The 26118-nt window shown below is 37.3% G+C and overlaps 1 protein-coding gene across 1 annotated transcript in view; it reads right to left on the bottom strand.

The window, feature by feature from the left end:
• Nucleotides 1-26118, bottom strand: part of MLLT10 (myeloid/lymphoid or mixed-lineage leukemia (trithorax homolog, Drosophila); translocated to, 10) — a 125578-nt gene that overhangs the window by 82613 nt on the left and 16847 nt on the right. The window contains exons 4-6 of the mRNA XM_010007014.1: nt 12679-12733; nt 4804-4913; nt 816-919 (exon numbers count right to left, since the gene is read on the bottom strand). Of these exons, the coding sequence (XP_010005316.1) occupies nt 816-919; nt 4804-4913; nt 12679-12733 (269 nt within the window). The remainder of the gene's footprint in view (nt 1-815; nt 920-4803; nt 4914-12678; nt 12734-26118) is intronic.

Genomic DNA, 26118 nt, shown 5'->3' with positions numbered 1-26118 from the left:
TAAAAGAGATGGGTAAATCCAGAGGTTATGTAGCTAGCCAGTTTGTGTAAGTCTGCTATCTGTTGCAAAACAGCTTCAGTTGACTTTGAAAAAACAAATGCCTGCAAATTTGGGAGTGGAATTCATTTTGCTTCTTTAACCTGTTGACATGTAGTCTAACCTAAGTATCCAGACTCTTTTAGAAGCCCATAATGTGAAACAAGCATCTTCTGAATGCAAGCACACTTAAGTACCTTTAAGTGCAATGAATCAGATGGTGGACAAAGCTGTTTTTCTCCAATAGCTATACATGAAACCTAAATTAATAGTTCAGGACAGATGTGTACCATTTTGATAAAAAACAGTGAGGTGAATTACCCCTAGATGTTTGGAAATCTGTACCAGAAGGGGCAAGTCTAGTTCATTTCTATGTATAGCTCAGTAATTTTCCCCACTGATTTACCAACAACAAATCAGTTAGCAGGTAAACAAACAATGTCTTCACATTCTCGTATCCTATAAAAGATCATCTAAGAAAAATAACGTAAGACAAAAAACCAGAAAATCCCACTAAACCTTATTCACAGGAGCACACAGCACTTAATAGAACCCCAAGGGAGTATTATCAGAGAGCTTTTGCAGCTTACAGCAACGTCCATGCTGCCATTGACATATTGTTAGTAAACTCTATTATAATACAGTTAGATATTTCTACACAAACCACTTTACTGTAATTCTTTAGTCATAAATATACTAAATAAAGCGTGTTTTCATTACATTGTGTGCATTAATTCTCTCTGGAATATCAGAGATGTTAAGTAATAAAATATACTTACCACGTTACATGAAAAGCTTGTCGACATCCATGTTTATTACACGTCATACAAGCACCAGTGGCTGCTTTACTTTCTCTGCCTTGTTCATCACAAATATAGCATGTCTATCAAAGAGAAAATACTTAAGGTGATAAGAAGCACACAAATTCTGAGTTACAGGTGATTCTAGGGTGAGAACTACTAGATTTTGCAGCTAAACTTATATAAGAACTTCTTTATAAAAGTCTATTATGTTTGTTTGCAAATGGTAGACACCTGGCATCTGTGTATTGCTCCAAAAGTGCTAAAGCAGTGCAAATACTAATTTACTTAAATTCATTACAAGATGAGATAAAAGCACTTAAAAAAAAAAAAAAAAAAAAAAAACCGAGAAAACACCTGACCACACTGCACAAAGCTTTTTGACTCACAAGGAAATGCTACTCAAAAACACATATCTTAGCTTCTTTAACAGCAAAATATACACTTCACGTAACTGCCTGTATCTTTCTGTCAATATTTTTTCTTCAAAGATTCAAAATGTAAACCTTCTTTGCAAAAGCAAAGCCAGAAGCCAACACGAGGCAAGGAAAACCTTAGAAAACAAAACGTAATTTGAGAAATAGTTTACTGCACTTGTAACAGCCATCCAAGAGCTGTAAGATTCTGCTTACAGAATCAAACCTAGGAGTTTCAGAGGAATTTCTGATTGTTGCACCAAGTACTGAAATAAGTGTATTAGCTGCCTTTACTACTAGGCAGATCAAGAAACTCCAAATGCACCGTATTTAATCGGCTCTTGAAAGAGATTCCTAAAAGCAGTAATTACTTTCAATTACCACATACTTTCAAATGAACCTGAAGGAGACAAATACAGTTCATATAAACTAAATAGAGATTTTCCATGCATAACCATCCAAGGATTAACAAACATCTATTAAATGGGATAGTAACTACTAGTCCATTTCTTTTTGGAAGAAACTGTGTAAGAAGAGCTTTCCTGTTAGTTAATCCATTGATCGAATCATTCAGTGGATTCATTGTGTAATATGACAGGTTTTATCCCAGAAGCAGGTAAACTTTAGGGAAATAGAAGCCAGACATTTTACATTGACAAGCCTCATGCCCTGGTGTCTCCTGTGTTTCTTTTTGCATTTAAGATTACTGCAGTTCGTAATATTGCATATTTTGCAGTGTTCAATACAGAAACAACTGCAAAGAAAACAACTGTGTAAATTAAGTACTATCACCTGGCAAAACTTCAATGATGTCTGTCTTTCAAATAAAGACAATAAATTTTCTTTTAGGGCAATGTTCTTTGACCTGAATTTACCCTCAATTGCATATGCTAGCCTTCCACACACATCCAGCCACGTAAGCAAAATTATTTAGGACTTCACAGGAAATAAAATCTTTCTTAAAATCATCCTATTCCAACGTGAGCTGGCAGACAGAATGAAATTAGCACTAAGCCTCTTTAAAAGGAGACACCACGCTGGTACTTTTTTTCCTGCTTACATGTTTTTACAATGTGCAAAAAAAATGTTTTAAGAAGTTTGTCATACCTACTTCTCAAAAAAACAGCTTATCTTTCCTATTTCCTCCAAAATTGTTGAAGTCAGAATCAAATACTTCATAAAGGTTCTGATCTAAAAAATCTATCACTTAAATAAATACAAATTATACTGAATAGCAGTGAAGGTGGGGAGATTAAGTTATTGCAGGCTATCTGAAAAAGGATTTTGTAGTTTTATTTATTTTGGGGGTATTGCTCAAAACCAGTCCACTTCAGAGCTAGTGGCAGTTTCAGCCACAAACTCAGCACTGGCTGCAGGTGTATCAAAACAGTCAGCAAATGCCTTTTAAATTCTGTGCTGTTACAATTAGACTGTTGTTGGCACTGAAGTTGGATTCATTTGGGGAGGTTTGCTGCCGGAACTGCACTATAAGCATTTATTTGATTCCCCTGAAATCCACAACCAGTATCTCCCTGAACCAAATAGGCCAAAAAAAGGCAGGAAAAAATGGGTTCTTCAATAAAATTTAAAAAAAAAAAAGGGGGGGGGGGGGGGAAGGGAGAGCAAGGGAAGAAATAATGTGCGGGTTAGAGGTATGATGCGAAACCTTGACATTTTTAATATAGGTTTCATTATGTCTTACAATATACTCTAGTGGCCTGTATAAAAGTAGTTTTAGGCTGACTGTTAAATCAGAAGACTGACAAAAAAACCCCATGAAACTAAAAGCTAGACACCGTCAGGGACTTCCAACTACATGATCCATATGACACTAGTAATTATTTAGCAAGCAAAAAAAATTACATGGTAACTACAGACCAACAAAATGCAAACTGGAATGGTAGCAGAAAAAAAAAATCTATACAGCATATATTTGGAAGAATTACAGTTCAAGAAAGAAGCAGCCTCAGTTGTAACAAAAAGAAATTAAAGAATAGATGAACAGTGGAATTTATAGACATCAGGGGTGTGTTTTTTAAAGTTACAAGGATTTACTCATTCAGTATCAACTATCATCAGTGGAAACAGTGCAAGATAAAACAAAATCCAAAGTGTTTCACAACATTTTTGAAGTACATTAGTGAAGAATCACTACCATACCATTATGACTACTTGAGGAAAACTGAGAAAACAGATGTGCTCTTGCCCAGAGTTCAGGAGATAGAAAAAATCTTATCTGCCACAGCAAATCTGTACTGCTTTGTGTTTAAGCACAAGAATTGTATTAGTTTTGCACTTAATCTCAATGTTGCGTGTTCCTGCCAATGCAGAAGGAAGCCAATAGTGAGTAGCCAATACAGCTCAGGTAATATGTAATAAGAAAGCATGAGAAGAACATAGAGTTTGACTTATGGCTTTTTGGATACACTTTTTGGATACAGGATGGGCAAAACATACTGACAGCAGTTTTGAGAATGTGAAATGGAGAAAGAGAAGACAAAAGTATGAAAAAATAAAAAAGCTAGGAAAATGGGGGGGAAGTGGACAATGGGGCTGGTAATCATGATGGTGCATAAAGTAGAGATATAAACTGAGAAAAAATAAAATAATTAAATAAATGGAAAGTCACAGAAACTATGTGAACAGGACTGGTTTCTCTGCAGGAAAAACACCAGAGGTGATACCTGTCTTTGTTTTCTTTCTTTTATAACACAGGATATTCCTCTTATACCCTAGTGTTCACAAATCCCCATAGAATAAAGAAAGAAACTAAACGTAAATAGAACAACACAAGAAAAATAGGTAATAAACCAATCAGACATTCCAACAGTTTGCTGCTTACAGAAGGGACAGCATAAAGACTCAAAAGAAGAAGTCATTAAGTCTAGTGGCAAAGAGACAGTACAAGTGAAACAAAGTAGAAACATGTAACTATCAACACAGAACACTAATACTTTTCCACTGCATTGCTTTGTTTGCTTTCTTTTTTTCTTAAAAGTCTCATCACACTTTACAAAACATTTCATTATTTAGAAGCAGTTCTTCTACAAGCAAATAATCCCACTAAAGTGAACATTGTTTACAAAGGCAAAAGTCTGCACACTTTTGCCTTAACATATTAGCATAGCTTTTCTTCCTAAAAGAAATCCATATGAACATCATATCAAGACTTAAAACAGTAGGACTTTGTGGTAATTAATAATAACATTTCAAATAAGCTGTAATAATATTTTAACCTATGGGAAATATTTCACATTCCTTTGAAAATAAACTGTTATTCAAAGATCACAGTATTTTTATTAACAAAACAGTCTATAATCTGCAAAAGAATAGTGAGACATGGCAGATAACCTTTCAGCTTAATTTAATAATGAGCTTTCTTAATTCTTGAATTTATCATAAAGTCATAGCAGAAAACATACCGCATTGCTGCATAAATTTATTAATTTTTATATAAAAGTGCATTATAAGAAGTGTACTTTTAGATTAGGAAAGCTCACAAGTTTTAAAATACATACATTGGACATAGATAAAATTACATATAATTATACCTTATTATAACGATCATGAGGAACAGACTGCAACACGATAGGTTCCATTGTAGCAACATTTGCAAACTGCACCTCGGGAATGTACAGAGCACAAACCACATGAGCCCAACCTACAAAAAGTTATAATTGTATTTAATTTTAATGTTTTCTAGACGCTCAAGGACATTTTAATTACAGTACAAAGAACCTTTTACAGCACTTTTTTCCACTGACTATTTAACTGGTTAGAATATTACAAACAGAAGTTACTTAAGTCATGTTTCCATTTCATTTTATAGTATCCAAAGTTTAGAAGAGCTGTATTACATTTTAAAGTTTATTTAGAGGATAATTTATACAAATAATATTCCAGGAAATCAAAATACTAATGATTTATACAAACAGTCACACATGAATTGAAAAAAACAGGTTATTTCTTTAAATTTCATGGATTAACACAGTTATCATGTAAAAGTTACACAAGTTCCAGCAAAAGGGAAATACCATCTCAAAAAACTAGTATTCACATAAACATTAACTTCATACAAGACTTCTGTGTATACTTTTTATTTAAATGAATTTACTCCAATTTGACTAGACTCCTGTATTCTTTCTACAGGAAGAAATCCCAACACACATCTAGACACACACCCTCTATCAAACCTCTCCTTTTCCTTCTTAGAGTGTAGCCAACTCATTTTTCATAGGAGTATCAACTCCTGTATCCAGTCCTTTTCTAACTCATTAACTTGAGGTCATCAATAAATGCTTAATTACTTACCACATTGCACTTTAACAACATTTCAAAAAAAGTAAACATTTCTAGTCATCTGAGATTTTGTTGGATGGAGACAAGGGGAATCACCAATTCAGAAAGAAAACTACTAATTTCAGGCTTTTTTTCAATACTAAGATCCTGAGAGTAGTTGGTCTGTTTCATTGGAAGACAGTCTGCCATAACTGTAAATTTAGCAGAAGCTGCTATATAGCTAAACCAAGATATTAATATACTGACACTAATAACAGAATTGTAAGAGTAATATTGCATAATACAGAGCTACTTCACCTGAAAGTGTGTTTGGTGTGGCTCATTATTTAGCACAGATTGTTGTCTTTCCCAAGTAGAAAACTAGTCTTTTGCCATAAGACTTTCAGTACACCTCAAAAATAATTATGCTTTCCTCCTACCCAGGCTTACTTGTATGCAAATATTAAGGACATAAAATTACAGGGTCACATAATTAGATAATCTAGCAGATTACTAGGTTAGGTAAACAAAGTAAATTATTGTGCAAATGCATCCAATAATGATAATGCACGAATTCCACCGTAAAATGTATGTGTTCTGTCTAAGTTCCTAGAATATCTATTATATCTCACTAAGGAAATTATACTTTATTTGTAACTACATCTCGTTCCTAAACCAAATTAATGTATACTTCTAGCATGGAAAAATCTTCCTTGGTTGAAATATTGGTTTCTTATTAGGGTTGCTCCAGGTTGTAATTTAAGGATACATCTCAATCCATTTCAACTGCAGGCTGCCACTAAAAGGTAACATCTCACCCTACTTTTCATTTTTAACTGTACATACCTGGGCCTCTCCCTGTGTCATAAGCTTTTCATGTAGCAGGGCAGACAAAATTTTATTTATCTCATTATTAAGCTGGGAGGGGGGGAGGGAAAGTTTATTTTTCAGTAAGATCCGTAAATAAATTGATGTAACCCAGCATGAGGTGGTATGATTACCATACACAAAACCACCACCCTAGTAAATACAGTTTTAGAGTTTGATAAAATTAATAAATTATTATTGACTATACTGCTTGACCCAGTGTTTTCAAAGATGGGTTAAAAAAGTGCTCACACCAACTGCTAGACATAGAATGAAGAGACAATTTCCGGTTAAAAGTAATGAATGAATGAATTAATTCTTCCTATGAAGAAAATACTTCACTCTACAGAGTCTACTACAGAATTTCACTAAACTCTACATTTATCAATCTTTTTATCCTAAACTGAAGAATTGGTACATAAGTTCACTTTGGACCATCATTCATCAGCAAAACAAACAGGTTGTTTTTGAAGCATTCCACTGGTCCACTGAGTAAGCTAATAGCTTTAATAATTTTATCTGGCATGCTATGGCATTAATGAGTCTCTTCCCCCTCCCTCAAAAATATTTTGTCCAACAAAAGGAATAAAGTTATAAATACTCACCTAAAGCTCTGATATTTTCCCTAATTCTAAACTATTCTTGTTAGCAATATAAATAATAACTGCACAATATAAAGTATATGGCAATATGTGTATTTCTTTCAAATGCGTATGCCTGAACATGTACATAAGACATTATACCATCCACATTACTACATTTATACTAAGTAAACTCATCAGAACTGTAAATCTGACAGTGAGTGTTGTTGACTCTAACAATAGCAATAGGAAAACCTAGCATATTATGGTTTTTATAGACTTGGGAGCTCCCAACACTAACCCAAGGGATGGGAAGAGGGCCTGAACAACACAAAAAAACACCACTGCATTGTTAGTTGGCCTTTTCCCAAGCAGCTGCATGAAAGAAGTCTTGGTGAAAAGTCACACAAAGAATGCTGTTACACAGCATTCCTGATCATCATCCAGTGGAATCAGATTTCAAAGTAACAACTTGTACAGCAAAATCAAGCCTTTTAGGCTTACAGAAAAAAGTGGACAAAAATTACTGTAAGAAAACTATTTAAAAGAGAGATGTACAATATTATATACAACTGAACAATTTACTTAAAAGACTGCATACTCAGTATTATGAGAAAATAAAAGAATCTGGATTCCAAAAACTATAATCAGTTCAAACGGTCATGACTTTCAGTGCCACGATCCAAAGTGAATTGCAAGTTAAGGAAACATTACTGAATTGAAAAGGCCCAAAACTGTCAGTCTGCAGTTCTCAAGTATCTTCAAACAAATGCTCACTTGTTGCTTTTCTGTTTGTTTTTTTTAAAATATGTTTATATTTTTCCAACTACTAACCCACATAGAAGCATACAAAGCTAAAGAAAAGCTCTCTTTCAATAGCCATCTTAGACATAAGACAGCAAATCAATAAACAATTCATTTATTTATTCGTTTCTCATTTTAAAAATTTAAATTTATATTCAGTCATGTGTTTAAAACCACGGTGATGCCCCTAAATGAACATAAATACCAAAGTTAGCATGGAATTCTGACAATAAATACATTCCAAAAGTTCCATTTCAAACTCAATCCTACTCTTCTACTTTTAGTATCAATAAAAAATAAATAATAAAACTATAAATAACCTAACAGAATTTATAGAATTGCAGTCTCTGAACACCGAAAAAGTTCTAAGGTTTATATAAAAACAAATTCCACCAATTCCACATATAGGGAAGACTATTTTTCATTCACAGAACCTAACAATAGCCATAACACATTCACAGGTATTAGGCAACCAAAATATTAAAATGTGATCAAAGCTTATTCCTAACATTTCTGATAATTACCCTGATCATAACTATACAATGTCCCATTGCTCTCAACAAATTAATTAAATTAAATTAAATGTGCAGCTAAACACAGTCAACTCTTAATAATCTTTACCATAGATAACTCAGCAACAGACAAGCCACTATGGATATTAGCTACACTCTGCTTAATGCAACTGTATTGTTTCCAAGATCTACGTAAGTGCAGGAACAGAATTATCATTTTCACACAGTGTGGAGACACAGAACAAATGGGCAACCAGACCTTAGCTGTTTCTGTTCAGGGTTAGTTCAGGTCTCTGACAACAGAAAGCACAGGAGGGACCACTGAAGCAGATTAAAAGTATTCCACTCAAACCCAGACAGAATTCTCTTTAAGCTTACTAGAGGTTCTAATTACAGAGACAGCAACCACCATCACCAAGGCAAGAACAGGCAAGCATCTGTATACTGTCTGGTGTACCAAGGTCTGAGCAACAGAATGCCATTTCCACTTGGTGCTTCACATAAACTCTTTAGTCCTTCCAGATTCAGACACACTAGCAACTTGGTTGGTGCAGAACCATCTGGAGTAGTTTCCAACTCTAACTAAATTGAATGCTTCCACATCACTGTCTAGAAACTACTTGGGTAGTACAGTTACTATTATCTAGGATAACTGAACTTCCTCTCTAGCACTCCACCTCCAATAACCCAACCAGCCAGGAGTTAACCATGGTTGTAACAAACAGCTAATACCTTAAAAATACAAATTATCCATGTCTTCTGTTTTCAGAGCAAATGTAGAAAACAGAGCATTCAATTTTAAGAACATTTTTCTGGCAAAAGCTTTGCTAAAATCAATATTTCTGTTCCAATCTGTCCCAGTTTCAAGGTAGTGTGAATGTTTAGGCTAGTGAAAACATTCTCTGATTAATAAGAAAATTTGTACAAGGAATGCCAAATCAATTTGGGCTCCTTCATCCTGAAAAGGAGAGGAATAATATGACAGAGGCCTTGAAAAACTGAACATAGAGTAACTGGTTTTTGTCACTTTCTATCACTTTCTATCAATGGTATCAAATAAAACCATGTGGTAAAAAATTCAAAACAAACCAGCATATATCTTGACACACTGTACAGATCAACTGCAAAATACCTTGCCACATAACATTACGGTCATTAAACCTTCATACAGAAGTGGACACACTGTTTGAAGCCTAGTTGCATTAAACATTAAAATACCATCACTGGTTCAGTAAGTCCCAAAGCATAAATACTTGCAAAGCTGGGAAAGTATTCTGAGAAAGCATACAAGAACTTTCCCAGGAATCCAATTCATATTGAATAAGGGAACAGGACAAATGTTTGGCCTTCATGATATGCTCCTCTCCTACTATCTCAGGCAATACTACTCCAAGAAATATAAAACCTGAAAAGCAAATCTAAGGAAGTGCTGACCTCAGGAGAGAGTGGGAAAATGTACACAAAGGTACCTCACTCAACTCGGGGGGGAACCCCACAACACAACCACACCATACACCACCATTAGTATTTTCTAGTCAGTCAATAATATTTCAAAACAACACAAGTTAGATTCCTATACTACTTTGCCATACGTATCTCATAGTGCCCTAGAGTTTTTAAAGGTAAGGTGACACCATTATGTAAGAGGTATAAGGTCAGGCTGCTTTCATTTACAGTTGTGCAACTGGCTTTAAGTCAGCCATGCTGCTAAAGGAAGTCCTGGCCATTCCCCTACATCAGCATTAGCATGGCCAGTTGGGCCAGGGAACTGTTTTCCTTTAGCTGAAAAAGAACCAAGGAGGGGCAGCAGGGGTGTTTTAAATGCTAGTACCATCACAGAGGAGGAGGAAGCAATGCAAGCGAGGACCCTCCCTGCAGTAACAGTCTCTTCTGTAGGTTAAGAAAATTGTGGAGGCCAATAGTGAATGCTCAGTAGACAAAAAACACTAAGATTCCTGACATAGAAGAAAACACTGTATTTTCAACATCCAAACAAAACACATTTCCTTACATAATTAAAAAAGCAAATATCCAGAAGATTGTTACTAAGGGGAGGGTGGGAAGGAAAAAAAACCAAAAACAAAAACACACAACAAAACAATACCACCAAAACAAAACAACCAAACACCTAAAACCTACAAGAGCAGCAGACCATCTATCCATCTATGAGGTAAGCTATCTGCATATTCAAAACAAAAACTGCATTTGTTAAAAAATTAAGTTACTTGTAGCCAGAAGGCAGAAAGAAGCTTAAGTTCATATGGCTGACATTAAATCAGTAACTTCTTCACTTGTTCTGAAAAGATAAAACTAATAAATTATTTTTACTTACAGAAAGACTTCATAATTATAAATTTCTACAGCTGGATCCTTACAAAGCTTTATCAGAAATGTTTCTTTTAAAGCTTCTTCAGGAATACCTGCATCTTTTTATTACTTCCATAACAAATGGTGTAACAGCCTTAAAAAAAATCCAAGGTATTAACCAACTATAAATATAATTTTATACATGCAAGCACATTACATGACCTTGAACAATATTTCCTGAAGTTTGAAACTCTTCCTTTCAAAAAGTGGCCTAACAAGGGATTGTTCCAGAAAATTTCAGGTTCAGAACGTAAATTTCTGAAACGCAACACCAGTTGGAATTCATTTTTTCAAAGGTTCACATCCCTCTGAAATGCTGTTATTTAGAGGACATTCAGTCCACAGGCAGAATTTGCTGTATTCAACACCACAGACAAGATCTATTACTGAGGCATGGATGTTTCCAGAAGGTGAAGTACAAATAATTAAGACTTCTCTGATATGAAATTTTCATTATGACGCTTTCACTGATGAAGATAATTGGTTACAAAAATTACAGTAGAGACAATACCATTTGTGCAGTGTAATATTTAAACTTAAATCTTTTTAATCTTATAGAGTAATTCGCTTTCAGACAAGAATTCATAATTACAATTAATACAGCTAAAAAGAGAGATAACTAATAGAATGCTCAGATCTTTGATGCAGACTGTCAAAATATATACTCAAGACTTTATGCAAAGAAAATGTTTCAAAATAACCATGCAGAATAGCAAGGCATTCCCAAACACTCCTGTAAGTATAGAAACAGAAAACAATTCAGCTACTTCACACTTTACAAATCTTACTGTATATTATGAGAGGTTTGAGGCTTTTTTATTACTTATTTCCTAAAAAAGCAAGTGTCCAGCTGCCATTCCTGAAGAAACAAATTCAACACTGCCATGTATCAACCTGTCTGAGAGGAAGAATAGTTTTAAGGCTAAAGCACTGGGCTGGCACTTAAGAGTCTAGTTTCACTGACACACAGACAACACAGATCCAACACAATCTCACAGGAATCACAAATTACACTAGAGTTCACTAATGTGTTTGAGATATGCAGACACCAGAACAGTGTACTCTAGACCATACACTGTATGTTGCAGTCAAAGTGTAGAGATCAACCTGAACATAAGCAGGCTCTGTGTTCCTGCAACTCAGATGCAACTGAAATAGCAAAGCTGCATCAACACTAAGCTAAGTCAAAATATTAATTTGAGTACTATGTATGCAGCAAAAAATCTCCAGAATACAATTTACACAGACTGTTCAAATTAAATCCAGAATCCTGATCATACTTTCTCCTCTCACAAGAGAAAGGGCTCAGTACCAAAATGACCAGGCCATTTACAGACAGACGATGGACAGCAATTTAGAAGTATCAAATAAGGAGAGAAGAAGGAATTCCAAAAGCAATTGAAAAGTTAATTGAAATTTTTCACCCGTATCACCCAGCTATTAGTATAAACTTAATCAAGACAGGATATTCAGTGGAGACTTTCTCTAGTAGCTCTACACAGCAGGAGGAAAACTGATGGTAACTTGAATGATGAAACTACAAAGATGCAAGGGACAGGTATTCACTACCTCAGCTTTTCTGCTCTAACTTCTCTGTTACAGAACCTATTAGTAAATCAGACATGAAAGAGTTATCCTTTGAAAATGTACACATGCATTCAGTCTGGGCCACAGACACAAAAATTCCACTTTCCTCCATGAATTTTGCACTCTCAACAGCTCTCTATAAATGTTCAAACTCCAACTAAACACACATAAAATGTTACCCTTTTACCCAAAAATGAAGTTTCTCCTTCATTGTAACTTTTTTCCTAAAAATTAAACTAAGAATCATGATGTATGTTCTCAAACTAAATTCAGCCTAAATTGGACACAGAAAGGTCTCTGTAAAATAGTTCTCTCTTTCCAAGCAAGCCAGTGTTTTAATTTATGTTTAGGATCCCTTTTATTTTTTTCCACAGACTTATTTCCCTCATACAAAATAAGACAGTTCACAAAAAATAAGAATAAAACTTACCCCCATTATCTGTTCTCTTTAAAGCACCATCCTTATGAGGGCATAATTCACATCTCTAGGAGAAAAAGCAAATAAAAAAATAAAAAAACTGAACGATCACAGGAGCACTGAAAAAGAAACGACACACATCAAAACTGTTAGCTTACATTAAGGAAGCAACCATTCTTTAAAAGTGAATGGGTGTTTTTCCTTTAACCTTTAATTGAGTATTGTTAGTTTGTCACAAACTAAACTCTCTCCTCCAGAAACTATGATACATATTAAATCTAATCACAGTTCTACTTCCAAGCTTTTATTCCTGGATTACACCCCCTGGAATTCTAGATACAGGCCTCCAAAAACTATAGCAAGAGGTAGACGTACTTTATAAGAAATCTGGGTACAGTCCAAAGCCTCCCTACCATATTTCCTTCTAGGATCTCTGTATTCACCAAGGTAGTCAGTCAAGAAGCTGTGCCATGGATATATTTGCAGAGGTACTTATACTGTAGCTAACTTCACAGTCTCTGCTGACTCTCACTTACCCCAAGCGACTAAAATCAGTTTTGCTTTCTGTCTCAGAAAAAGGAGGTCAGAAGCTGACTCATCCTTGAAATCCTCCAAGACTGCATGTCTGGAAACATGCCATTTGCAGGGTAACAGTACAATCTTCCTATTATTGCTACCTCTATCAAGCTGCTAATACCAAATTTACCTCTAAGTGTCCTAGAGCAGTGTGAACCACTTCCCGACCAGTTCAGAGATGGCAGAAATTGGGCAGCTTTGACACGTATTCTACTTCTACTGCTCCCAAACAACATGCAAAAGAATACCATTATAGGAGATCCTATATCTAGGAATCATCTTATTAAAACCTTCAAAAATAACGAAATCAGGAGCAACTCAAAACATATCAATCTAACAAGCATTTTAAGAAACAGACAAACAATTTGATCATCAGATGCAAACTTAACACCACATCCCTCAAATGGAGAGGGACATCTGTCATCAGTATAGATCTCCTCTGTGTTCCCAGAACAGTACTGTTCTCCATTAACAGCTAACTGGCAAGTCAGTAGATAAAGAAGCCTATCATGCTAGAAGTGTCTCAGAAACAAATTATCCAAATTTATTTGAGGAAGGAGCAATTCGATTCCCATTCCTGGAATTCATACGGTTGAAGTCTATCTTGAGGAATATCTATTCTCCTTGACCAGTAAAAAAACTGGTATTAGCAGCAAAAAGGCTTTCACAAAGGGTAGGACATAAAAGTTCTTAAATTATTTTTGCTCAGTACTTTGGTTCAGACAGCTGCACAAAGGAAAATGTATCTTTAGGATTGCTGCATTTGCTTCACTCATCCCTCCTTCACACTCACCCACTAAAATGATCAGCAATTTATTGAAATGCAGTATTAAGCCTATGGAGAAATTTAGCCATAAAAGTGGTTGAAAATTTCTGAGCCATTTTGTAATTCACCTGCAGACTGGAAGAATTACTTTTATTTCTTTTCTTAAGTCAAGATTATAAGGACTTCCTTGCAACTGAAATGAACTGATCAGTTAATTTTATTTAAAGTCCTACATATGCAGTACGTACGTGAGCTACCTCTTAACACCCCAGCTTTCCAAACATTAAATACCAGGTGGTGCTGAGAAATATGCAGTAGCAGTAGGTTCATTTCAATTAATTCCCCATACACTGAATCAGATTCTCAAAGTGAGAAGCCCAGTGTATATTGACGGTGATGATGCAATAAAACTTGTTCCCACCCCAAAGCTGCAAACTGGCAGCTTAAGGCCAATGAGCAGAGGTTATGTATCTTTCTCTGAGACAAGGGAAGCTGTTAACATAGCCCCACCTCTGCAAGCCTGGGGAAGTTTTGTCTACATTTTCTCTAGAGGAAAAACCAGTTTTGGAGGTTTTCTTCTTCCCTCCATCTCTCCCTTACTAACCCCCTCCCTCCACCACTCCCTCAGCTGCTGACCCAACTATCTGTAGGGCTGCACCTTAAACCAGATCAGTGAAATGGAGTGAAATTAAGTTTTTCTTATTAACATTTTTAATTCAGGTCATATCACTGATGCAATTTAAGCATAATCCCACAATCAGTTGCACCAGCAAAACTGAAGGCAAGGAATTATAGTACTGCAGCATTAACAAAAATTAGCAAACCTCTTGAGCAAATTACCACAAAATAAAAAAAATAATGTAAGGTTACCACAGGACATTAAGCAGCAAGGAACTGAACTAACCCTTTATGCAGAGGAGTTAAGCATGTTCTATTCATTATCTTCAGAGCTCAGTTTCAAGGTTTTTCTGTCTCCTATCTCTAACAGGACTAAGATCCATTAGATCTTCCCTCACTATTCCTCTGCAGCTCTAGCTGCAACCAGTCAGAGAAGACACAAGTCAGAAAACTAAAGCAGAGGAGGAAGCTTTGACAGCAGAAGAAAGCTTGAGTGCAGTTCTGCAGAGCATCCTCTCAGTGGAAGGGAGCAGTATGCCTCCCCTTGGCTCTCATGCAGCTGGAGCTGAGCAACTATGCTTGCACTCTGATGACACAGAGCACTTCCAGTGCCAGGAATTCTGGTTACAATCTTCAATAAAGTAGCGTCCCAGTATGCTAATACACCATACAGTGACCCTTTCCATTCCCCCCTCTAAGTTATGAGCCTAACTCCTTCCCAGCCTTCACACACTCAGACTCTCTTACTCATTTCTGCTCTCCCAAGTTTCAATGTGTGCCACACAGTAACACCAGTAGCTCTGTCAGGTGGGAACAGTGTGCCTCACTCCTTGAGACAAGTAACTAGTAGGGAATTTTTCCTTTTCTTTTTAAATATTACTGCAATACAGCATTTTAAAAAGAAGTTACAGTTTTAGCTGAGAATTTGCAAAAATTCTGAAAAAATCTTAGGTACTTTCAAAATGTTTAAATTCAGTAGGACAAAGGAAAGGATACAATTGCATGTACATATATTACAGAAATCCAGTTATCTATTATTTGGGTGGTTTTGTCCTCACAGTGCCTTCCTTCTTCCAGTTTACTTAGGGACAGAGTTGGGAGTTCATTCTGTTCAGGTGGTGGCAACATCTGTGCTGGCTATAAGTGAGTATAAAACTACAATCAAGGGCCTTAAAAAAAACAAACAAAACTACAAAACAAAAAAAAAACCAAATCAACCCCAAGGAAAAAAACAAAACAAAACATAAAAAAAACAAACCCACAACATGCAACCAAAACATCACCACACCTTTCCCCAAAGAAGGAAATACAATGACAAAGAAAAAAAACACACACCATACCTGAAACAGCCTAATTTATTTTTTGTCATAATCTAGACATATTTCTTGGGCCCAGACACAGAAATATTTATTAGGCCAATTTTGTTTCTATGTTCCCCTGACATTCATATATTCCAAGGGTTTTTTTAACAGGCCTCAACTATATAGACAAACTGTTTAGTTACTCCTAAATTGTAGTATGTCCAGGACAACACCTACACTTCCAGAACAGTTTTTTTTATCCAAAGTACATTGCGATCACAGAATTACTGCCTCATGTTATTTGACAACAGCAATTTGACTGATTATTGCTGTATTTAACTGAAAGGGACAATTTTACAAGCTCACAATACGTGACCTTTAAACTTACAAATAAAAAAAATAGGAAGTTTCACAAAATCAACATCCCAGTTCTTGAAACCTGCCCATTTATTTCCATCCTTTCATTCACAGGAGTTAAAATCTGACATACAAAACATTTTATTCAGCTGCTCCTGTTAATCACAGAATCACAGAATTGCTGGAGTTGGAAGGAACATCTAGAGATCATCTAAGTCCAACTCTGCCACTGAAGTACGATAACCTAGAGCACTTTACCCAGGACTGTATCCAGGTGGGTTTTGAGTATTTCCAGAGATGGAGACTCCACAACCTCCCTAGGCAGCCTGTTTCAGTGCTGTCACCCTCACTGTACAGAAGTTTTTCCACATATGTAAACAGAACCTCCTATGTTCTAACTTGTACCCATTGCCCCCCATCCTGTCACTGGGAACTACTGAAAAGAGCCTGTCTCCATCTTCCTTGCACTCACCCTTCAGATACTTATATACATCGATAAGGTCTCCCCTCAGCCTTCTCTTCTCCAAGCTAAAGAGTCCCAGCTCATTCAGCCTCTCCTCATAAGAGAGATGCTTGAATCCCCCTATCATCCTCATCACTCTCCTCTGGAATCTCTCTAGTAGCTCCGTCTCTCTTGAATTGTGGAGCCCAGAACTGGATGCAGTATTCCAGCTGTGGCCTCACCAGGGCAGAGCAGAGGAGGAGAATGCCCCCTCTTGACCTACTGGCCACACTCTTCTTCATGCAATGTACGATTCCATTGGTCTTCTTGGTGACAAGAGCACGTTGTTGGCTCATGGGTAATTTACTGTGTATCAGGACTCCAAGATCCTTCTCCTCCAATCTACTTTTCAGCACATCCACCCCTAACCTATATTGGTGCTTGGGGTTCTTCTTCCCAGGTGCACGACACTACACTTGCTCTTCTTGAACCTCATGAGGTTCTTCTCTGCCCAGCTCTCCAGCCTGTCCAGGGCATATTGAATAGCAGCACAGCCCTCTGGACTGTCGGCTACCCCTCCAGTTTTGTATCATCAGCAAACTTGCTGAGGATACACTCTGTCCTCTCATCCAGATCACTGACAAACACAGTGAACAAGACCAGACTGAGAATTGATCCCTGGGGGACACCACTGGTTACTGGCCTCCAACTCAACCCTGATCCACTGATCACCACCCTCTGAGATGTGTCACACAGCCAGCTCTCAATCCACCTCACTGTCCACTCATCAAGCCCACTCTTCCTGAGTTTCCTAACAAGGATGTTATGGGACACAGTATCAAAAACCTTGCTAAAGTCAAGGTAGATAACTTCCAGTGCTCTCCCCTCATCTAGCCAGCCAGTAAAGAAGGCAATCAGGTTGGTTAAGCATGATTTCCCTTGGGTAATCACTAAACAGAACATTGGTTAAGTCCACTTGGTTTTGTTTCAACTTTTAGTTCACATTTTAGTGAAAACCAACAGTGCACACACTCCAAATTCTTACGACTCTCTTAAAATAGACCTAGGAGAGCCAGTTGCCAAGCAGAAAGAAGTAATTTTATTGCTTTACTTCCAAATTTGCTTCTAAATGCATCTATTTTACAGCATGCCATGCTACTGGGTACTTCTGTATATACCAAAATGCCCTAACTCAACACAGTCCCCCAAAGCGCATGGACAGATTCACAATGGTAAGCAAAGCAGTTGATAAGAAGGTTAGTTTCTAATCAGTGGCTTTCCAACTTGCACCCCTGATGCTCTTAGCAACCTTGTCTCCTGTTCACTAGTAGCTGCAGAGGCCTGCAGCACAGCTGATTGCATCCAGGTATTCATTTTCAATGGTTCTGTGATACAGCTTCACCTAACCTTCACCAATATTCTACCCCATTTTGTCTCACCCATGGGTGTTAGCAGAAACATACAAAAGTCACTTCTAATACACTTTATCGTATCTTTTTGAATATGCTAGATAGTCTTATCCAGTACTATTTCAAATAATACATAGTAACTAATATGGCTTAAAAAATTATTTCAAAGGGTAAAGACATCCATACATGTAGTTATTGCAGTTAATGTAAAACTATTCACACTCACAGGCACACAACCATTGTTGTAAGAAAGGTAAAAATTCTGGGGAAAAAACTGATATCTAAAACACAGCTCTGGATATAGTCGATCACAAATCTCATCTAGAGTTTCAGTTATGATACTGTTGCACATGTATGATCCTACTTATATGTAACTAGGTGAAGTTCTTTATTCACTTTTTTGATTAAAAATTAATTTCTATGTTTAAATCTGCTATTTATTTTCCTTCTCCACCAAAGGGTGTGAAATTAGTATTCCATCTTCTCCATAGGAACGTCTTACACCTTCTCACCTTCCTTTTATACTTTTCTTTCTATGTCCGTCTTACCCCTGATGTTCTGGCCCATTTCTTCAACAGGAGAAAAAAAAATTAAAAAAACAAACAAACCAAAAAAAGAAAAAAACACAACACCACAAACATACATTGGAATGAAAACAAAGAAAACTCCATTTTCCCCCTAATAAACCTGGAAAAATCTGGGGTCATTTTAGTGATGAGTTTGGTTTGGATTCAGACAAAATGGTACTGAAGAACCAATGTGAACATAGCTCCCTCTATAAAGAGAGCATATTCTAAAGACACTTACAAAAAAAATGTACTAGTTACACCACAGACAACCAGATTAGCCGAATACAGATACTTAGCAGAAAATCTAACTCAAATTCAGCTAATCTGAGGGTACCTACAGAAGACCAAATGCCTTGGAGTTTTTGCAAGTTTAGACAACCAGAGGAAGAAAAACCCAGACACTTGCAGAGTGGTATAAACCAGTATACTGGAAACACCATAATAAATAATAAATAATAAATTCTATCAATAGATAACAACTCACGGGCAGTTATTACAAAACCAGACCCAGCAACAGGATGCGTACCAGACTGTCCATGTCCACATCTGCTGGCAATAACTTAGCCCAGCCCTCAGAACCCAGTGACATGTCCTTTTTTCATTCACCCCTTCAATCTATCTTCTGTGAAGCAACACCAATACTGCCAACATACAAAGACTAATCAGAGAAGCTCCTGAAGCTTCCAGAAAGTCCAATACAACTCATAAAGGTTTCCCAGATGCTGCTGAAATTATTGAACCTCTACTCACACCAAACTTAGGCTACCTATCAGAGTAAAAGGATTTTATATTAATATTTTCCTAAATTTTTTTGTATGTTTTTTTTCCTCGAAGCCAATCGGGTACTTAGAAAATTGCTGTTAGAGTTTATTTCTGATCTTTTACACCCATGCTTTATCACACCTGTCAGAGTCAAAACTTCATTTTTCGCTTGTTCAGTACAGCAAAAAGGATTAATTGCATAACCCATTTTTCAAAAGCTCCTATAGGAATACACAGCCCAGACAATGAAGAGACTGCTACATACAAAACCAAATCCACATTTTCCTCCTTCACCTGTTTCTAAACTACAGCTGGATAACAATATACCTAATCAACAGTCTCAACCTGCAGTATTTTAAAATCTTATTTATAAACCTAAAAATAGCCCCATCAATATTTTGATCAAAATAAATGACAGCTTGCAACCACACAAGTCTTGGAAGCAAAAATCAGCAAGTAGCTAACTACACATTTTTTCAATGAAAGTATTTGGAGAAGCAAACTAAAGTTGATTCACACCAGACTCCAGTATTTGTAAGCCACAATGAAGAACCTACAGGAATCAAAAGATCTTCTGCCACATTCAAGAATCCCCAGCTGGCTGACACCACTAATAGAGCAAACGAACGCATACTGTCAGTACTTCTCTTCGAAAGTGCTATGTTCTGCAACTTGACAACTTGAGAAATTAAGCCATCTCCATCTTCAAATAATCATTTCCTGATGCTGACAAATTTGCCAAATCTCTGCCCCATCTCTATTCAGTTACCTGTCCCAGGAGAAGGAGAGAACTTTTTTTTAAAGCAGACGGTTGACAGGTGAAAGAAAAACAGGCTGACTACCTTTCAGGTTTTCAGCATTTCAGGTTTTATACCTGGATAAATTAAAGAGACCCGACCTAGTTCTCTTCATTCAGACATCACATAAAAATATACACAGATTGAGTTAGCTCTGTCAAAAACATCTACTACAGCTAATAAATTTACAGCCTCTGACAAGAAGATTAGAGGCACTCAAGATGCAAATCAGCATTCTTCCAAGACCATCCAGTCAGTACACACTACAGGTGACATTTAGTCACACTTTTACTCATACATGTAAGGTAACTAGATGAGAGAGAATACAGAATACAATGTAACATAATGATGACAGGCAGCATGCATCAAGATCTGGCTACTCCAGAAGTCCAAAGCAACACATCTTCCACTACATATTTAAGACTAGTAAGCTTGCTAGTTGTAGGAATTCAAATTAAAAATGTACACGAAGTTTAAGATCCACACATTGATGTATAATGAAAAGCATCAGAAGGCTATGAGAAATACCTGTCGTGTTTCACTGAATACCCAAGCTTTTGTCATCAGGCTGAAAGCATGCTGCTGACCCAATGCAACCCAGCTGAAGAAAACACAGCATACCATGGTTCGCCTCAGTCTTCTGCAACATACAACAGCTGTACCCTAAAAATTCCTAAGTACAAAATGCTAGCATGCATTTTAAGGCTCCTTGCAGTTGAGGAGCTCCTTTTTTACTTTAGAGTCTTCTGCCAAATTTAACAGTCTAACAATGGAACTAACAGTCACAGAATATTTCTGCATAAGAATTGAGCAATTCCTGTAATGGAAAATCTGTTGCTATAGTTTCACTTTGGTTAGTAATTTTACCACAGAACCTTTAGAGCATTAACCAGTTACATTGATACCTACATGAAAAAAGTTTTGATCAAGTAGTACTTGAATTATGGAATTATTCTACACTGTTTTTTAAAGCCAGAATACTCTGTGTATCCATATATAGCATAATATAACTATAAATTACTGAACAAATACAGTGCACATTTAGGTAAACTGCAGCTAATCAAAACTGCAGACCTCTCCTTCTGTAATAAAGTGCTTCAATTAAGTTTATTAATTCAGCTGTGTATTTAGAAACCAAGTAGCAAGTATGCATAAAAGTAGGGGAAAATACAGCACACAGAAAAAAAACCACCAACCCAAACAAACATGAAGGCAGCACAATCAGAAATAGCACTGATACTCCTACTTTGATATGCACAGCATACAATACAGTGCATAAGGTTCAGCTCACCAGCTGGAGTGGATGATACACAGAAACTGCACTTCTGCAGCACCTTCTGCCATTTGTACTCCTAACCTTGATGACACTATACAATCCTAAGCAATTCCGTCATCTTTTGAGTTGCAGTGCAGTACGGTTATAGGTCTATAATCACTACATATACCAAAATAATCTGAAAAGGAAAAGATTTTTTCTCCTAGTCATTAAATGCAAAGCAAACATCACTCACATCACATCTATGTAATGGATAAGAAACACACATCACTCATCAACATTTCAGAAAGAAAGTAGTTTCACCTTCACCACAATTGAACAGAAATTCCCCATAGTCACTTCACTCTTCTCTCTCTAGCTCTGTTCACTCCATGTTTTGCCCCTTACCTCTCCCAATTACTATCCTTATCTCAAATTCCTCATACCCCATATTGGGCAACAAAAAAGACTGTGGTGGGTCGACCCTGGATGGATGCCAGGTGCCCACCAAAGCCACTCAACACTCCATCAGCTGAACAGGGGAGAAAAAATGTAACAAAAGGCTCATGGGTCAAGATAAGGACAGGGAGAGATCGCTCAGCAATTATCGTCACAGGCAAAACAGACTCTGCTTGGGGAAATTAATTTAATTTCTTACTAATCAAGGCAGAGAGGAATAATGAGAAAATAAAACTAAATCTTAAAAGGCCTTCTGTCCATCCTTCCTGGGCTCAGCTTCACTCCCGACTTCATCTCCTTAACCCCAGCAGCAGAGGGGAATAGGGAATGGGGGTTGGGGTCAGTTCATCACACACAGTGTCTGCCACTTCTTCCTCCTCAGAGGGAGGACTCCTCACACTCTTCCCCTGCTCCAATGTTGAGTCCCCATAGGACAGTTCTCCCACAGGAGATGGTCCTCCACAAATTTCTCCAGTGTTAGTCCATCCCATAGGCTGCAGTTCTTCATGGACTATATCAGCGTGGGTCCCTTTCACACTGTGCAGCCCTTCAGGAATAGACTACTCCAGTGTGAGTTCCCCATAAGGTCACAAGTCCTGCCAGCAAACCTGCTCCGATGTGGGCTCCTTTCCCCCTTGGTCCACAGGTCCAGCCAGAACCCTGCTCCAGCACAGATGTCCCACAGGGATACAGCCTCCTTTGGGTGCATCCACCTGCTCTGGCATAGGGTCCTCCACGGGCTGTGGGTGGATATCTGCTTCACCATTAACCTCCATGGGACACAGAGGAACAGCCTGCCTCACTATAGTCTTCACAACAGGCTGCAGAGGAATCTCTGCTCCAGTACTTGAAGTACCTCCTCCCCCTCCTTCTTCACTGACCTTGGTGTCTGCAGAATTGTTTCTCTCACGTATTCTCTCTCCTCTCTTCTGACTGCTGCAGAGTTTTTGTTTTTTGTCCTTCTTAACTATGTTATCCCAGACACACTAGCACTATCACCAACAGCCTTGGTCAGCGGCAGGTCCGTCTTGGAGCCAGCTGGAAATTGCTCAACCAGACACAGGGGAAGCTTCTAGCAGCTTCTGACAGAAGCCACCCCTGTAGCCACCCTGCTACAAAAACCTTGTCATGCAAACCCAATACAACATCCCTTGCCTAAGAAACTTGAGACTTTTTATTTCAGTTAACCAGCTACCAATAAAGATTCACTGCCTTCCAGACTGCATAGCCATACATAAAAGACAAGACTACATTGTTGGGGTTTGAGTGTTGTTGTTTTTGCAGAGGGAGACAGGGAGCAAAGGGGGAAGCAGGAGGGCATTGTTAATAAGTAGCAGTTTCTCATATTTATTAAATACTAGCAATCTGTAATTTACAGTCGCTTTTCATTCTTTTATTTAGAAGTTTACTATTCTACTGCTGTGTGAAAGCCACAGAAATAACAAAAGCATATACATCAATTTTTCTGTTGTATGCTCAAAACTAAAGCCATTTTTCTACTACTTGTTAGAATACTGTCAAAAGGAAGTGTAGTAATACTCCCATACAAAATGTCCTCTGAGCAAAATTATGGATACACATTAAAAAAAAAAAATTTCGAAATTTCTTAAATAATTATTTCAAGAGCTATCCTCAAAGAGAATGCACAGAATTCTCTCCTGAACGATTTGGTGGCTGTACTTCAAAACTAAGGAAAAAAGAAAACAGCAAGTTGTATTATTCTAAAATTAAGCTTATTTTACCTCTGTTATGACAATATTTATCAATGTGCATTCTAGTTTACAGATACAGGTGTAATAACTGCACCAAAACTAATTCTAAGCACAGGTACAGAGCTCCTATTCAGGCAGCCTGTTGAGCCAGAACTGTCAAGAGCTCTGATCACAAACCTATCTGCCTATCAAAAGCCTTACATTCCTATTTGCTTCTTCTTTGCCTCCTTCTGTTTATGCAAAAAGCAAGTAATACTACACCTACGGTTATTTTACCCCACATAAATGCTGCAAGTGGGGTGTTAAACTATGGATACATCATACAACTCTAAGGAGCAACTCTACAATAACGAACTTCTAGATGCATGTGATGAAAGAAATTTTTTTAATGGAACTTGGAGGGAACAACAACTGTTGTTTTATTACAGATTTAAAAAAATCTCAAGTGTTCAGACTGTGGATCATCTGTGCAGCAGATGCAGGAACAGCTCAAGTCTGGCAGGATTACTAGCAGGAACCTATCACTAGGGGAGCACAATGTACCTAAACTGGCTTTAGAGATAAACAGCATAGCTGCATGTCTACAAGTATCAAGTACTGTCTGATCTAACTGGACTCTGCACTGACAGTCTTTCTGTCTCCGCATCGAGTTCCAAGAAACACAGGTGCAAGTGCAGAGACTCCAGATACACTACATTTAGCCAAGATCCAGATGAGTACTATCTCAAATCTTACATGGCTAGCTTCACAGGGAGTCACTGCCCCCTCAACAGATTCCCCAGGACTAAAATCTAGGTGTGGCTTATTAGACCAGCTGTAGCACAGCGCAAATGTACCAACTGAGTTCTGAGCCAGTATTGTATTCAACTTCAGAAGCCACCCCATGAAAAAAAAAACACCTAACTTAGAAATACCAAGTGGAAAAAAACATCATTTTTATGACTTCAGATTAATTTGTACCAAGTCCAAACTGATCAAGATACAATGACAGGCTTCTAATACACATGTTCCAGTGAAACAGATCAACAGCATCATAATTCACTTGCAACGCTGCAAGCAATCTGACTTCACATGCACAAGCTGAGCCACACTTGAGTTAGTGAAACTTGCTTGAAATCGTAACACAGAAGCTCAGTACTGAGATCTGCTGGTCACTCTAAATTGAGTTGAATTCACAAGGACCAGCATCTACACGTAGCTAATAAGCCTGACCAAGTTAATTGTCTGTGTAAACGCTAGATGCGTCTGGGCTTCCTGATGTCTCTATCACATGGATTATTCCAGCTCCCTCATAAGCATGAGCAGAAGTAGCTTTTAATACAGTATAAACACATTGTCCATTTGTACCCCACTATATACTGTAATTAATTCTTTTTTCAAATAAGATCAAGAAAGATGTTTGGCACATCATGACAGGGGGAAAAAAGTCTTTTTCAACAACAGTTGTGCTACAATTCCTAAATTTAGCTTTTCTAGGCTTTTTTTTTTCATACCAGCACTACCAGCCCCTGGACAAGATATATGCATCATTCCATTTCCCAAGCCAGGACCTAAAGACCCTCACATAGTACTCCATACTTATACATCCTCACATGGATCCCAATATTACTTTTCCTATATCAACCTGTATCTACCCTGCTTTTTGATTCAGAACTTCAGGTACAGTGAAGACATCAAAAGGGCCCACTATGCAGAGTAATAACAGCTGGTGCAGACACAAGCAAAGCTGGGAGCACTTGCCACCAATCTTCAAGAGATTCATATCCCAAGCTCACCAAGACTTTTGAAGTCATAGTTAAAACTTACACAGTGATTGTAAAAAGCACATACTGGTATTACACTTTATGCTTATTATGTACTATATATGCATGATTATAAGGTACGTAAAATAATTATCAAACACCTCAATATGTCTATTATTCAAACAGTTTAGGTTTACAAAAATTGCAGTTTGTCTCACACACACTTAAAACATTACCCCGCTAGAGTCAAGACTCAGCATGACTTGCCAGGTATGGAACTGTGTTTCCAAATAGCAACTGACCATGCAAAACCCAAGACACTGTATCAAAAATGCAGAAGTCAATTAGCCAGGAGACTTGAGTGACTGAAAAAAAAGTCACCACTTTCACTAACAAGCAGTATCCACCAGCTTAGTGGCAGCACACAAAATAAAGGGAACACAGTAGACATCAGTGTACAAATGCTGAAAGTATACAGGAAGCCAACTGTTCTAACCTGCTGTTACGCAACATTCTCTGGTGAGACTCACCTACTTGAGTTACATGCTCCTGAGCTAGTCTGTTTCATTCAGTTGTTAAAGCAAGACTAACTTCAGTGCAAGAAATGAACCCTAGTCTCTTACCAGAATGGATTTATTTGCCCATAACTGGGAAAAAAAAAAAATAACAAAACAAACTCAACACAAA

This window comes from Chaetura pelagica, unplaced genomic scaffold (assembly GCF_000747805.2).
Source record: "Chaetura pelagica isolate M959 unplaced genomic scaffold, ChaPel_1.0 scaffold17, whole genome shotgun sequence".
Taxonomy (NCBI): Eukaryota; Metazoa; Chordata; class Aves; order Apodiformes; family Apodidae; genus Chaetura; species Chaetura pelagica.
Note: the sequence above shows the minus strand (reverse complement) of the source record. Positions and strands in the feature narration are given on the sequence as shown.